Here is a 15,197-nt window from a genome sequence, read left to right on the forward strand (position 1 = left end):
GATGTATAACATTATGGCAACAAAATGTGTCCTCCGCATTTAACCCATATGTGACGTAGCAGTGGGCAGCTATTATTTCAGTGCCTGGGGAGGAGTGCATGGGGGCGGCACCTTGCTCAGGGCGTTAACGACCTCAGTGCGCTAAAGTAAGATGAAGGATAGGGGGATTAATACCTGCAGCTGTGCAGCAGGCAGGTTGACATCTCCAATCATCTCTGTGCAGGGATGTTCCACCTGCAGACGAGGGTTCAGCTCCAAGAAGTGGAAGCTGCCATCTTCAGAGTAGAGGTACTCGACTGTGCCAGCACTTACGTAACCCACCATTTTGGCTAGCCGCACAGCACACTGTCAGAGAGTCATTGCACAGTTTATGTGACCACCAGCGAAATTAACGTGAATATTCACTCTGATTAATGGGCAAGGACCCCATCCAAACTATTACGTCTATTAAAACTAGGGCTGCATGATACCACATCCTGATTATGTGGTGCTTGCACAATAATCGCTAGGGCTTCAGATGACACGTGTAAACATTTTCCCGGATGCAGGCTTTTCAGAACTATACGAACAGATATGTAGAGCGACTAAAACAGTAATGAGAGGTGTATAAAGATGCTCAAAAGCTATAAATCTGTATAAATTCGGCATATCCTTGCGTTTAATAAACATGTTGGACTATAAACTGCAAAAAGTACTGCCACCCACCGACGCCTTTTCACCTTGTTTACAGAGATTAGTAAATTTTGGCCGTCACAATACACTTCTCATTAATATTTTAGGCACACTATTAATCTGCTTAAAAACTTAGGGCATAAGTAAACGTCCTTATGGTACCGAAAAGCTGGAATCCAGACAAATGTTTTGCCTGTTATCTAAAGCCCTGGGGTGAGTTTCCCAAAGCTTTCTTAACGCTACGTCGTTCTTAAGTTCTGTGTTAAAAGATAGAACTAACGAACGACGTAGCGTTAAGAAGGCTTCGGGAAACTCACCCCTGGTGATTATTGCGCATGCACCATATCGTAATTCTGATATCATGCAGCCCTAATTAAAACCAAACCCATTCTCAGAGAAAGGACCCAAAACACCAGCAAAACCTGATGTACAGTAGTGCCCAAAAGTTTTGATTCAAATATTGATTTTCACAAGTCTACTGGTCAATTTTTATGATTTGCATATATTCCACAGTTTATAAAGAGTGATCAGATGAATTGCAATTAACTGCAAAGTCCCTCTTTGCCATAAAAATTAACTTAATCCCATCCATCCATTTCCACTGCATTTCAGCCTTGTCACAAAAGGACCTACTGACATAATATCAGTGATTCTCTCGTTAACACAGGTGAGAGTGTTGATGAGGACAAGGCTGGAGATCACTCTGGCATGCTGATTGCTACTCTAACTCAGACTGGGTGCTTTACATCATTGTTCTTCCACTAGTAACTATGGATACCTGCAAGGAAACACGTGCAGTCAAGAATGTTACCAAAACATCCTCTGAGAGCAACTTCTCCCAACCATCCAAGAACAGTTTGATGACAAACAATGCCTTTTCCAGCATGATGGAGCACCGTGCCATAAGGCAAAAGTGATAACTAAGTGGCTCGGGGAACAAAACATCAACATTTTGGGTCCATGGCCAGGAAATTCCCCAGAACTTAATCCCACTGAGAATTTGTGGTCAATCCTCAAGAGGCAGGTGGATGAACAAAAACCCACAAATTCTGACAAACTCCAAGCATTGATTATGCAGGAATGGATGCAGGATTTGGCCCAGAAGTTGATTGACAGCATGTCAGGGTGAATTGCAGAGGTCTTGAAAAAGAAGGGCCAACATTGCAAATATAGACTCTTGGCGTAAACTTAATGTAAATGTCAATAAAAGCCTTTGGCACTTATACTGCAGTATAATTACAAGCTTTTCATACCATAGAAACATCTGACAAAAAGATTTACAAACAATGAAGCAGCAAACTTTGTGAAAACCAAAACTTGTTTCATTCTCAAAACTTTTGGCCACGACTGTAGATGTAGCAAACCTGAAATACTGAACACTGGCTGGACTGGGCCAAGCTTTCATACAATACGCTGGTGTTTTACAGTGCTCAGCTCCACAGTTCATACTACCTGCTCCATGTACTCCAGGGTGGATGGCGGCGCTATCGTGGCTGGGGCCTCCTCAATGATCTTCTGGTGCCTCCTTTGGATGGAGCAGTCGCGACCAAACAAGGAGATGGCATTTCCGTACTGGTCAGCAAGGATCTGCACCTCCAGGTGCCTGGCATGCTGAGCCAGCTGCATGACGAAGATGGGCGAGCCAGGAACTTCAGCCTGAACCTAAAGGACCAAAAAATGAGTAACATCATGTACTCTTATGCTGTCAAAACTGGGTCCGGTCACCAGAGTGATCAGATCATGCCATCCCAGGAGATGGGGCTGGGAACCCAGATATGCAGTAAGGCCGTTACCAGGAAACCTACCTGTCTGAATAAGCTGGCAAAGTCCTCAGCTTTGTCCACCTCCCTAATGCCTTTGCCTCCACCACCTTCAGAAGCTTTGATCACAACTGGATACCCAATTTTCTCTGCTCCCTTCAACACACACACACACACCATTAAAATGTGGCTATTCATCTCCAAGCTAATTTTGGCAACCACCGATTCTTGTAAAACTGGAATTGAATGCCAAAAATGTGAACTATTCTGGAGAGCATAAGAAATACTGAAATATAAAGTTATATGATTTTGACTCTTAATGGGGCTGCATGAGTAAGGCTGTAGGAGATGGATTACCGCGAGTCCCTCATCAACGTCACGCACGCAGCCCTGTAAGTACAGCTCATGGGGCACGCTGATCACACGGCCGAGCCGCTGCTCCTCCTCCGTCCACTCTACCCTCAGGTCTGCAGTGGCACAGCAGCAGAATGTAGGAAATCTTTGTGTGCTGAGTTACTCACTCATACGCCATACTTGGTATGAGGTAGAGAAACCTTTTTGAATATTTTCAGTGTTGATCTACCTTTTAAAACTTTAAAAACAACTCATTTAGTTCGTAATAGTATGCATTTTTATTTTTTATATACAAGACAATTTATCAATAGCTATTACAGTGATGTACGCAAATGATTAAGAATCTTTAGGTTGGTAACATAAGTGGCATCTGAAGCTAGGGGGCGTCACATTAATTTAACACGTATGTTATGTTCCCCGACTTACCCAATGGTAAGACGTTCACATAGCATACATCTTCCCTATGTTTGAGGACTGTCTGATTGATTGGTATTGCCGCAAAATCACAATAGGGTAGTCTGTTACTAGTTTATTTTGCAAAAACTGCACTGCACTCAAACATCAATAACCAATACATATAACTAACTGTTCATTCATAATTTTCAAAATATTTATAGTTAATAAATTTTATACACCGCCTATTCTTATACATTATACATATTCTGATACTACTTTTTAACCTGAAAAAGTCTGGGGTTGTGGCCTGTGGTTCAAACATCTCTCAAAACCTCCCCTGAAGTGTACGCTCACTGATTCGCTCTCTATGAACAGTTGTGAATGACTGATCCAAAAAGCATTTCACCTTCAAGTAACTACTTTAAAAATGAAGCCCACTGCTGATGAAGCATCCCCCTCCTTTCCTCCCTGGTGTGTTCTTTCGACATTTAGTATGTCAGAGGTAAGATTGCTGTTTCCCAGCTCATTAGCCACCAGACTAAGCCTTATCTCACTCTTGAGTGGTACGACATACAGCACCTGATCCAGTCCAGGGCAGGATGGGGATGCTGGCACTCTGGGCCACAATGGAGGAGGCCACCTTGTCTCCCAGGGCCCACATGGCCTTGCCGGAGGGACCTGGAGAGTGGAACATTTAAATAAGCAACATGGTGAGCCGAACACGTCTCTATGGAGAATTAGTAAAGTAGGCCAGAAGCCAAAGTTAGTGGAGCCACACCTAAAAACCCAATGCCCGCCTTCTGCAGAAGCTCCGGAAGTTTGGGGTTCTCAGAGGCATGGCCCCATCCAGCCCAAACAGCCTAAAAAGACAAGGGAAATCCCCAATGAAAAACAGCCACACAGGCCGACATCTACCGACATTGGCCACAGACGCTGAGCCGAAGGAGGCAGCAAGCTGAAGCACCTGCACCGGGATCCGCTTGGCGATATCCGCGATCAGCTCGACATTAGCGTAGTTGTTGTTGTTGGGTCCTCCACAGACAGGTACGTAGTGGTCTGCCATTTTGATGTATTCTGCAGACGGCCACACATACCAGCATTAGCAACCCCCCAGCAGCACCACTGGGACCAACCGACCCGCCCCCTCAACGTACGACACCTGCGTTGGCCTTCAGGTCTTCAGGAGTGACCATGACTACGAAGCGAATGGCTCTCTCGTTGCGGAACATCTCGTAGGACCAGCGCCTTATCGAGCGCATGCACTTCACAGCCGCGATGCCATTGTTGGCTATCAGCACCTAGAAAGAGAGGAATGGTTTGGAGCAGAGTAACAAATAACACCAGACAAGAACATGCTGCACGTTCCTGCCCCATTCTGCATCGTGACCTGAGACCTGAGACAATCTATCCATCTACCACAAGGCGGCTATGCTTTTCTGGGCTAACCACACCTCACTCAGCATTCAGATCAGAATTCAGATCAGATTTGATGAAAGTAACAGAGAAGCATTGCAGGAGCAATATTTTAGTCTTTAACCTGAGTGGAAGTGATCAACTCTCACAAAATATTAAAAACACAGATACACAACCAACATATCTCTCCTGACAGCAGGGAAATGAAACGCTGCCACAGCACACTACTGAGTTTGGAGTGGGATAACCAGTCGGCAGCGGGATAACCAGTCGGCAGCGGAATAACCAGTCGGCAGCAGACCTGGGCAGAAGCCCGGCCAGCGGGCCCCACCTTGTCGATGACTCTGTTTCCGCCAAAACGGGTGATGAACTCAGCCGGCGAGGCCACAGTGAAGTCTCGCTGCAGGTCCATCCTCCTTTGATCGCGGCCCTTCTTCACCAGGTGCAGGCCAGACATGCTGGGCCTGGGAGTGGGGGCGGCAGTGAGAACATCACTAACTTCCCCCCCGATAAGAAGCATTTTGCTGTTTAATAAAATCATCACCATCTCGTCTCTGCTTATGTGATCCAACTAAAATGGCATCTAAAGGAATAAAAACCAGATTTTCTACCGTAAAGTACCAACCCAGTAATAAGTTCCAAATTAAAACATAAAATTAAATAAATAAAACTGAAATAAAATAAACCAGTGCCCTGGCTACCAACGGACTGACCACAACTGAGTGTGTCACCATTCAAAGACCTGTATGATTTCTGAATTCACACCAAGCACCCTTTCACAGGAAAGTGAAATCAGAACAAACTTGTAATTGAAACCAGTCTAAAACCTCACTTATTGTAAAAGCAGCGCAAACATTGTGTTCATTAACTGTGACACAGAGATGCAAAACTAAATCACAAAAACAAAACCAAGCAATAGAATTTGCATTTATTGTTTAGCAGAAAACTTTCCTCAGCCTAAGAAAATAAAACTGACGGACATTATCAATGCACTAGATCCCTCCTTGGGGTTGATCACTGTGTCTCAATTTAGTGGTTTGTCTGGGCTGACCTCCTCCGCAGAACTGCCGCGTTGTACCGCAGAGCCCCCAAACACACAGGCTGCCCGCCGTGCCCGACAGATCACACGCTACACGGCAGCCAGGCAGCCGCTTCCATTTACCTGGCAGTGCTTGTCCTGCCGCGTCCCACGCTGCTCTCATGAGTGTGAGAACCGGGGAGTGTAGGTACCAATAAAAGCTAACGTCTTATCCAAAGATAAACCTTCAGGGAATTAACCCTTTCATAGTAGGGAGATCACCTCACAGAGGCCTTTGCCTTTTACAAAGAGAAACACTGAAAAACAAATTACCATTTAAAAGGCAATACCAGGTCAGCACACAAATGTGTGGCGAAACACGCAGATGCCGTACTTTAAACTGGTTGCAAAGGCAGAAGTACAATTCACATTGTTTGGGCAGAAGGAAATGGAGCCAAAGATCTTTGACAGATGGGCCTGGAACTGACAAGAAGCAACCTGGGGGGTGTTGGGTTCTCCAACAAACTTTTTGCAAAAGTAAGAAGGACGGCGTTTCCCTCCACAGACATCTATCGGTGTGTGAAACTGCTTCAGATGGCAAACTAAAGTCCAAGATGACAAAGTACTTCAGACCTGGTCTGCAGAATACCACTTTGGACCTATGTAATATCTTTTACTTACATGAATGCACAAACTGAAGGAGAAAATACTGTTATCATAGCAGAGGTCACCTTTGTGAAAGTGCAGGGTCTTATCTACCCATTTGCAAACAGAAAATTCACTAAGCTAAGCAACCCAAAAAAAGCATCTACCCATTATCAGTAGGCTTACAGATACCTCTATATGTGTGTGTGCGTGTGTTCGTGCACATGCACATGTATAAAGATAGGATACTCCCTCTTTTACATCTGTAAACAAAAATGTCCCCCACAAGATGATTAGGATGTTTTTGTATACATTAGAAGTAACAGTTGGTGAAAACACTTCAAATAGGAAAACTCTTAAAATCTTTTCTTTACATTGTTCTTTACGGTTGCCCACTGCCCGCCTCTAACTAATAAGCAGGGTGGCAGAAGTGAGATACGGCATTAATTTGTTTTTGTGGGTGAACCTGCAGAGATGAGAGCCCCAGTCTGCAAATGCGGCTACAAGGTAGCAGCGGCTGCTCACTCACCATGATTTATAAATGGAGGTTAAAGACCATCAGCTGTGCATGATAACAGACATAAGACACATGACAGTGATGTCATTTAGCAGTTATTACGTTTCCTGTTTCTGTTCACAGTCATGTTTAGCCTACATCCCAGTTCATTCACATCCCATTCCCTAGTGACAAAAAGTAGGCTAGGCTAAAGGAACAGAACACAAATACAAACCTAACATTACTGTACTATCAATGAGGCTTTGTAACAGCTGAGGCCAAATGATCAGAATCTGTGGACTGAATGGAGTTTCATTAATCGATGTATGTTTAACTTATAATAGTAAAATTATTACAGGCTATTGCCGTTGGATTAAATCATAAATAGGCCTCTTCATTTCAAAACGATATAATATTTAAATGAGAATTTTTGCAGTATCGATATCAAGATACCAAAACTCATAGCCAAGTCAAAATTTTGATATCGGTCCAACTCCAGTCCATTTGCACAACCACCCCACAGCTTTCTCTTCTGCAATGACCGTCTAACACTAAACAATTTATAATGTCCAAGGTACAAGCCTATTCCCTTCACTTTTATCCAATGTGACTTACAGTTGGCAAAGCAGGGTCACCCAGTCCCAGGAGTAATCTGGGTTAAGGGCTTTGCTCATACCCAAAAGCACGTAACCTCCATCCAGTAAAAGAAACATTGCTTGATAAGTTGGAGATAAATTAAATTATCGACCAAGTCTACAGTAAAGGACATTACCAACAAATAACGCAATATGGGTCTCACAGGGTGTACGACTGACTTGAAGAATGCAGGCTTTAAATGTTGGGTTAACAATGTAACTTCTTTTATTTGAAACACAGAGGTTACCCTTCTCAAAAGTCACCAGCTTTGACTTAAGCCCTAACACTAACTGGTCCACTGGCTGCTATGAGACCTACAGAACCCATCGTGAGCACAAAAATGAGCCCAATAGAAAACCCTTGACTTGAGGGCAGCACCAGTGGTGGCCTTAGAGGGCTGGAGCCCGAGTGTCTTTAGCAAAGCCTGGTTCTCTTTGCAACTGCTTTTACAATCAGCGTCACCATGTTATAGTTTCTGGGCTGAGCCCTGGACATCCTACAGCCCTATAGAACGGCTGCAGCTCTTAACCATTTCGGTCTGCAGCAACATTAAAATAAGAATGGGGTTTTTAATTATGGTGGTATGGTATGGTCTGCATTTATGCAGTGAGCAAGACTCATATGAGAAGAATTGTTTTAAAAAGTCACTAACCTTCTGTGTGACAGAGTAAACTCAGGATGGACTTGCTCCCCACCGAGATAAAGCAACAACATGACGACTTGCAACATGGTTGGTTGCACCAAAAATTGGAAAAGAATTTAAGATTGGTTTAAAGACCTAGGGCACTCAGAAGGTGAGCAGGTGAGAGATCTTACAGGGGTACAATTGCTCCTCCTACAATGATCGAGCAGCTTACAAAGCACTGGACAAAGATAGCTGCTACCAGCTGCTACCAAAAAATAATAATAAGTACTTAAACTTATCTATGGTCCTCCACAACTTCAGGATTCCTCCTCTCAAGACTTCCAACTTCCATATTTTCATATCATCTTCACATATTTTCAGATGATTTTACACACTATTTCAATCATATCGAATCATTCAGGTATCTTTTGTAACCAAAGTGAGTCAATCCTTTTGCCAAACATTTTAAGAGCTATTTCCTTCTTATTCTTTACATAGAGCCAATTTGTTTGATATATTATATAATGCACAAAAAGCCATCACCTGATTTCCTGAATGACTACAGGAACAAGGAAAGACAGGAACAATAAAGGACATTTACATTTACATCATTTAGCAGACGCTCTTTAGCAAACAGGTATGGTTTACACAAGAATTTAATTTCCTGGCCTGTTTAAAAAGAACCATAAAAATGTACTGAGTTATCTGGAAAGTTAAATAACCCATAAACCAATTAACTCTGTAGCACATTAAGATATTTTTCCAGTGGTCAAATCTGTATAGGTTAGTGCTCCACACCAGTTATTTAGTCCATTGTGTCTATGCGTTTCCATAGTCACAATTATCAATGATAAGAAAAGAAAGAGGCCTTACAGATCACAGGCAACTGCACCAGATTAATATCAGACTTAAAACCTTTTGAATAAATATTGGGACAAAATTGTGTGTATTTATGTGAGTAATGTTATTGGGGGGGGGGTCACCCAATCAGAGGAGCCGAGGCACAATGATAAACTGCCATTGGGTTCAATAATCATTTAACACTAGTATAATTCTTATTTGTTACTAATAATGTTTTTTTTTTATTGCTTTTTGAAAAGTACCTGTAGGAGTTTTCTCAGACAGAATTCTAATAGCAAGCAGTAGTAACTGCTTGGATGCAAAAAAATAAATGAAAGTGAATTCCCCCCCCCCCCCCCAGACCAGATTCAGTAAGCACTGGTCTAATACAGCCTTTCCTAATGATCTCTTTTCACTCCCATGGCATGCTTATAAAAAAACAAAATCCACAAACAATTACGGTTATCAATTCCAACTAGTCTAACGAAACAAAAATTCCAGATGCTGTCAGTTGGAGTAATATACCAGCTTTGGTATCTTTACAGGGATTAAAGTTACACTGCCTTCCCCCTAAGCCTAAAGATACAGGTTTCAGGTGAGCCGCTGACTCTGACTAAGCGGCCTGCAGCAAACTGGAACCTCCATCACAGGGGGAGGGACTGCCAGTGGCCTTGTGGGACATCGGAGCCAAGCAGCAGTCACCAGTACAGGTGGCACCCCACCGATTCCTGTGTCGCTCTCGGCCAGCAGATGGAGCACATCCCTCTGTGGCACCGTCACCCCGGGACAAAAACCATCCACTTGCTGGAGAATATAGCGAAAATCCCTCATGGCACAATCCAGGGAAGATGCCGGAGGGGTTTACAAGATGCAGATCACAGTACATGCTGACATCAGTGTCCTTTCCGGAAAGCTGACCTGTGCCACCCATTCCTGGGCAGTAAACCATAAAGCAAGAATTTTTTATTAGCCAGATAACAAGCCAAATGTAAGAATGGTCCAATAGGAGTGTCACTTACCTCTCCTCCTATTGGACAGTTTCTACATTTGGCTTAAGTTATCCAGCTAAGTAGGAAATTTTGCTTTGTGGAATAGCTAAGTAAGCTAGAATTAATGAATAAATTATATGTATTCCAGCAGATTTACATACTGTTTTATACTTTCCATCTTAGCTAAAGTGCAGGTAAAGATAAAATCACACCAGTTAATTGTTATTTCAACATTATCTAATAAATGCACATTATGTTAGATGAAAAACATGTAGTTCCTGTTAAACTTCCTGTTGACAAAAACGGCATCATTGCCAGACACTATTTTTGGTGCACAACACAGTTCGTTTACTTAAATCAAGCCAAGACACAGGGCTATTGCTCAGTCATTGTAGTAACATCACAAGCAGAAACCCAAAGCAACTAAAGAGTAAATAAAAAATAAATCCGGCAGCAGGACTTCTAAAGAGCAAGAACCCACTTCCTTTAATCAGTCCCAGGACAGGGATCTTTAACATCGCTCGCATGCCCCTGCTGATAAAGATCAAACATCATCCTGGTGATTGGTCGAATACATCCAACAGACCAGTTACAGATGACTCCCATCACAGCACATCTTTCACACAAAGCTGCACAACCATGACTGGTTTCTTAAATGAGCACCACAGAGGGATGCACTCCACACCCGCCCCAAAAACAGGACCCTCTGGCAGGTCCTGCCGGAGTCACAACTTCCTGCAAAAACCTGCAACCCTCAGCTCCCTCTAGCAATCCCTCCATCTGGGAGTTTCTGCAGAGCTGCGGAACTATCGCAATCTGAGTACCGAGGAAACGCCTCCACCCCAACTAAACTGCTCATTTATTCCAACAGATTTTTTGGGGGGGAAACATAACAATAACAAGAAAAACTTTTAGGAGGAAAAAATCTCCGTAGTTCCGAATGAGGAGGGAAACTGTTCTGTTCAGAACTCACCCACGGAGGTACTGGAACCAGTTGTGGGTGGCTCTGCCGTCCCCCTCCATTGTTGCGTTTCAGACGGCGAGCCGAAACGCTCCGTCCCAAACACTGTAACCTCAGGCCACCCTCCTTCCTTCCTCCTCCTCCTCCTCCCATGACTATGGCCCCGCCCCCAGCATTACCCACAGACTGCAAGGCTGAAATGCGGGCGCCGTTCGATGGAAACGCCAATCGGCTTTATCTGTAACCAGCCAACTTTTGGTCTGCGCCGGACAAAAAAAACTTTTTCGTAATGCACCAAACAAAAAACTCAGCCAAAGCAGTGTAGCGCTGAACGAAATTCAAGGAACTAAAAGTGAATATGCATCATTTTCTCTTTTTAACAGCTAATTTCACAAAAATACTTTGCAATGAATGACAAAGGGTACCGTTAAATGCCACCTTACCTTTTTTTCTGCAAAGTCCGGACCCCATTGCAATGCGACACCTGCCGTCACCGTGTTCAAAACAATCATTTGGCTGAGGGCGCAACTTTTAACGCGTGTGCAGCGAGGCAGGCAGAGCCAGCCGAAACCCTAGTATGATTAGGGAACAGGACAGCTGACTGTCTTTACATATTTAAACCGGCCACCTTCACGATTTGGTCAGGAACAAAGAAATGCACAAAAGGCATTGCATACCGTGTATTTCTTGCTTTGAATTGATTGTTTTAAAGCCGTTTTTACACTCATAGAAGCCATTGCACAGTCAGGGGATTTGTGTTTTGACTTTGCTTCTTTCAGTTTCTGGAAGCAAACCGCTACTCTCAAAGTCAATGTGTCAAATACTCTTTCCATTAATAGCTCAGAAATGTGCGGAACGCGGTGAAAACACTAGGCAGCACGAGGCGGTCAGGTGACACTAGGGTTCGTCACAACACTCCCCCCTAGTGGCGCCCTCTGGAAACTATACTATTAGAAACATCTGCTAGGAACCCACATGTCCACGACGTCCATCCATCCATTATTGTGACCGCTTAGTCCAGAAAAACAACAGAGGGAGGTCACCTCAGCAGAGCTACCTCCAGCCCAGGCAAGTGGCAGATACACAGTCTCCTTTAAGGGAAAGTAGCTAGTCAGAGTGCAGGGCGGTATTGCAATCGTGGTGCACAGAAACCCAGCATGTCCTGAGCTGAGACCCAGTCTGCTGAATGCCAGTGCAGCGGAGTAACTATGCAAACCGCTCCGTGCAAACTGAAAGTGCGCCTCTTTTCATTTAAATGAGAAGCGGATGTGAAAAACACAACCGAAACAGTGGGCCCATGTCAGATATACCTAAACACACATCAACAGACTCACTGCAACCCTCAACGGTGCATAAATGCAGGGGGGGGGGGGGGGGAGGTAGCGTTAAGGATGACTGAACACAAAGCAGCACAACGACTAAATAAAACTGAGCATGCTGTCAATTTCCCCAACACTCTTGTGCAGGATCAGAGACCAGCGAGGCCTCCTTTGGGGTATGTTGCCTTTCACACTACCTCAGGCATTTCACTGTACATTTTGAGGGGACATGAGTGTGGATCAGATGCAGATTAATCAGCATATATTACACTTTAAGGCTGCAGGTTTATGCCTGCTGCAGTCCCAGGGGCATCAGACAGGTATGGAAACCCTAGCAGATTCAGGAAGCCCAGCAGCTCAATGGAGTCCCAAATTCTATCATGCCCCCCTCTCAATTTATAGCTACTCCCCATCGCAGAGCAATCAGGGGAGCTGGGTCTTACCTCATGGTAGCATAGGTGAATGATGGTACTTGGGTCTCAGCGAGTCTTGTGTCCTTTCTAGAAGGTTGCTCCAGCAACACTGGCTCTTCATCAGAAGAGTTCTCCTCAGATGCCCCCAGGATAAACTTAAGGCGGTCTCTGGCCTCCCCGCCTGAGCCTTGGTCCACACTTCCTAGCAGCATCCCTATACCCTCATGAGCCCTCTTAGGCTCAACACAGCCTGGCCCATCCATTGGTCTGTTGTCCAACACGCCACCATCCTGCCTAAGCGTACCGCCTTCCGAACTGCCCGCCTTCACCACAGGGCCACTGCTTGCTGGGTCAACCTGCATATGCTCCCTCGCTTCAAGCTTAGCTTTAATCCCCGTCTCTGGTCCCGGTGCTGGCTGAGTGAGACGCCACAACAGCCACAGGGTTAGGAACCCAGAGAGAATGAGAAGGAGCATTCAGAGACCTGGATCGTGCAGGAGCTGCAGTCAAGAAAGAATCAGAAAAGAATATATCAAACAAACATAATGGAAGAGAACAGCCATAGCAAATATTAAGTCGACATTTGTCATGAATAAATGCCATAATGTATCAGAAAACCTTGTCACTATATATAGTGGAATTTCAGCAATGGGATGTATGTGATCCCCAAAAATAAAAGCAACTTCTTTTTATTAAAAAAGTAAACACTTACTAGTACTTTATTTTCAATAACGTCAAAAAACAATAAAGCCTAAATTCAATCTTAAGCACTCCTAAAGAGCGTCATTTGGGTTCTTCTGAACTGCATTTAAAACAAGACAGGAAGAGCAGACTGGCAGAAATACGGCGTTGTATGAACGGGATAACATGAAAGCTTTCATAAAATACTGAAGGAAGGTGAAAAACGGGACGAACACATCGCTACTGCACAGTACAACAAAAAAGCATGCAGTGAACAGCTGAAGGGGGACAACTGTCCCCTTCGCGCCCTACCAGTTTCGTCATGTTACCAGTTTGGGGGAAAGGTCAGCTGTCAGATGGATAATGTAGGAGGTCAAGTGGGAGGACAAGCAGGACAAAATACACATAAGATGTCAGCTGCAGAAACTGAACTACACTAGCTACCACATTTGCTCAAAATAGTGTGTCCTACAATATTTAATAAATAAAACCGACAATCGACTTATTTCAAAACACTTTTCAAAAATCAGCTTTGTGATGGGGCATCAGTCTTCTGACTAACAGCATTCGTTTTTCAACACGTATACGCTGTGTTGCACAAAATTTCAAGACACACCGGATGATATTATGCGACCTCACCCGCTGCAGCGACGTTTTCACTTTTAATGAAAGGATCGCGTCCCCCATACAAGCTACAGCGTTACAGTACTGCGGAGTACGGAGCACCACGCTTTCCGCAATATTTGCTTATTTGTAATCCCCGCCTATCGCCCCAAACCATGCGTACCGACATATTTTAACTAGTCAGATGCCGTCTTGGAGGTAAGAGAAGCGCTTCTACAACTTACTTTGCAGCCAAAACGTCTTAAACATTCGTAAACGTTCATACAGCTACTTACAGAGGCAACTAACTTTATTTAATATTAATCTTTAAATATTAAACTTAAATTGATTTGTTTCAGCGCTGAACCTGTGCCGCTGCCAGCTGAGATTCTTGAAGAAACGTCTTAAGTTTTTTCCATACTCAGACAAGCAGATACCCTAGCAGATTTTTATGTGTAAAACTACCTAAAGGCGGATAAGGGATCATTTATACATCTATCGCAGTTGTATTTTAACGCTTACCGGTGCGCTCACACTATCGTATTTGCCGCGATCGCTTAAGCAGACTGAGTAAACGAGCGGTGATTGCAGAGCTGTTAACTACTAAAAGCTTTAGCCACACTTCACCAATTTATGCTTAATTTAAAACCCTCGCACCAGATGCCGACCAAAGCACCCTTCAATTCCGAGGTCAAGGGCTGATTCTCCTACCGGAATGTTAATAGTTATAAAATATCAAAGTCAGACACAATATATTTATAGTATTAGTATTCATTTTTATCATTATTTTTTACAGCTTTCCGGTGAAATCTGCAAAATATTTGGCATGAAAAATAAATAACCTAAATATATGCTAATACTGGAAAAAGATTATCCTACCCCCTCAAAGGCGGCGATCGTGTAGTAATCCCGGGGAAATGGTGCCCATAAAAGTACTGAGAATAGTTAGGGGTGTGTGCCAATGTTTACACTCGGGTGCGTCTTTGAGCCTCGAGGTGCTGCACAAGCCAGGGACATTGCGATGATGCAACTGCCACCTAACGCCAGATGAGCATACCTACGGCCGTCGGATTTTCGCTAGTTAGTCAGTCAACTGGTTAGTTGGAGCTCCGCTCGAAAGTAGATCAACGAGTTCAACATCATACTGTAACGGCATACTCCATCAATGCACCGCATTTATCGCATGTCGAACTTTTAAAACAGTTTATCATACTACTCAAATCTCTAAACTTCTAATATGCTTTTTACAAATTTGTGTCCTAGAATAGTTTGCAACGCTAATCTCGAATCACGTGATTGTGAGTTGTCATGTGACCGCAGAGCCATATTTCTGAATGTCACGTGGAATAAAAAGTAAAAAATGTAATTCGAAAACA

At 43.8% G+C, this 15,197-nt stretch overlaps 1 protein-coding gene across 1 annotated transcript in view; it reads right to left on the reverse strand.

Annotated features, from left to right (window-relative positions):
- The window catches only part of acacb (acetyl-CoA carboxylase beta), a 39,458-nt gene extending 24,372 nt beyond the window's left edge, over positions 1-15,086 (reverse strand). Inside the window, exons 1-11 of the mRNA XM_023833370.2 lie at positions 14,701-15,086; positions 12,568-13,037; positions 4,927-5,059; positions 4,342-4,480; positions 4,147-4,256; positions 3,961-4,042; positions 3,762-3,860; positions 2,790-2,899; positions 2,478-2,588; positions 2,125-2,334; positions 175-345 (exon numbers count right to left, since the gene is read on the reverse strand). Coding sequence (XP_023689138.2) covers positions 175-345; positions 2,125-2,334; positions 2,478-2,588; positions 2,790-2,899; positions 3,762-3,860; positions 3,961-4,042; positions 4,147-4,256; positions 4,342-4,480; positions 4,927-5,059; positions 12,568-13,013 — 1,611 coding nt within the window. The 5' untranslated portion in view covers positions 13,014-13,037; positions 14,701-15,086. The remainder of the gene's footprint in view (positions 1-174; positions 346-2,124; positions 2,335-2,477; positions 2,589-2,789; positions 2,900-3,761; positions 3,861-3,960; positions 4,043-4,146; positions 4,257-4,341; positions 4,481-4,926; positions 5,060-12,567; positions 13,038-14,700) is intronic.
- Between the last annotated feature and the right edge of the window lie 111 nt (positions 15,087-15,197).

The sequence above is a fragment of the Paramormyrops kingsleyae genome, chromosome 2, assembly GCF_048594095.1.
Source record: "Paramormyrops kingsleyae isolate MSU_618 chromosome 2, PKINGS_0.4, whole genome shotgun sequence".
Classification (NCBI taxonomy): Eukaryota; Metazoa; Chordata; class Actinopteri; order Osteoglossiformes; family Mormyridae; genus Paramormyrops; species Paramormyrops kingsleyae.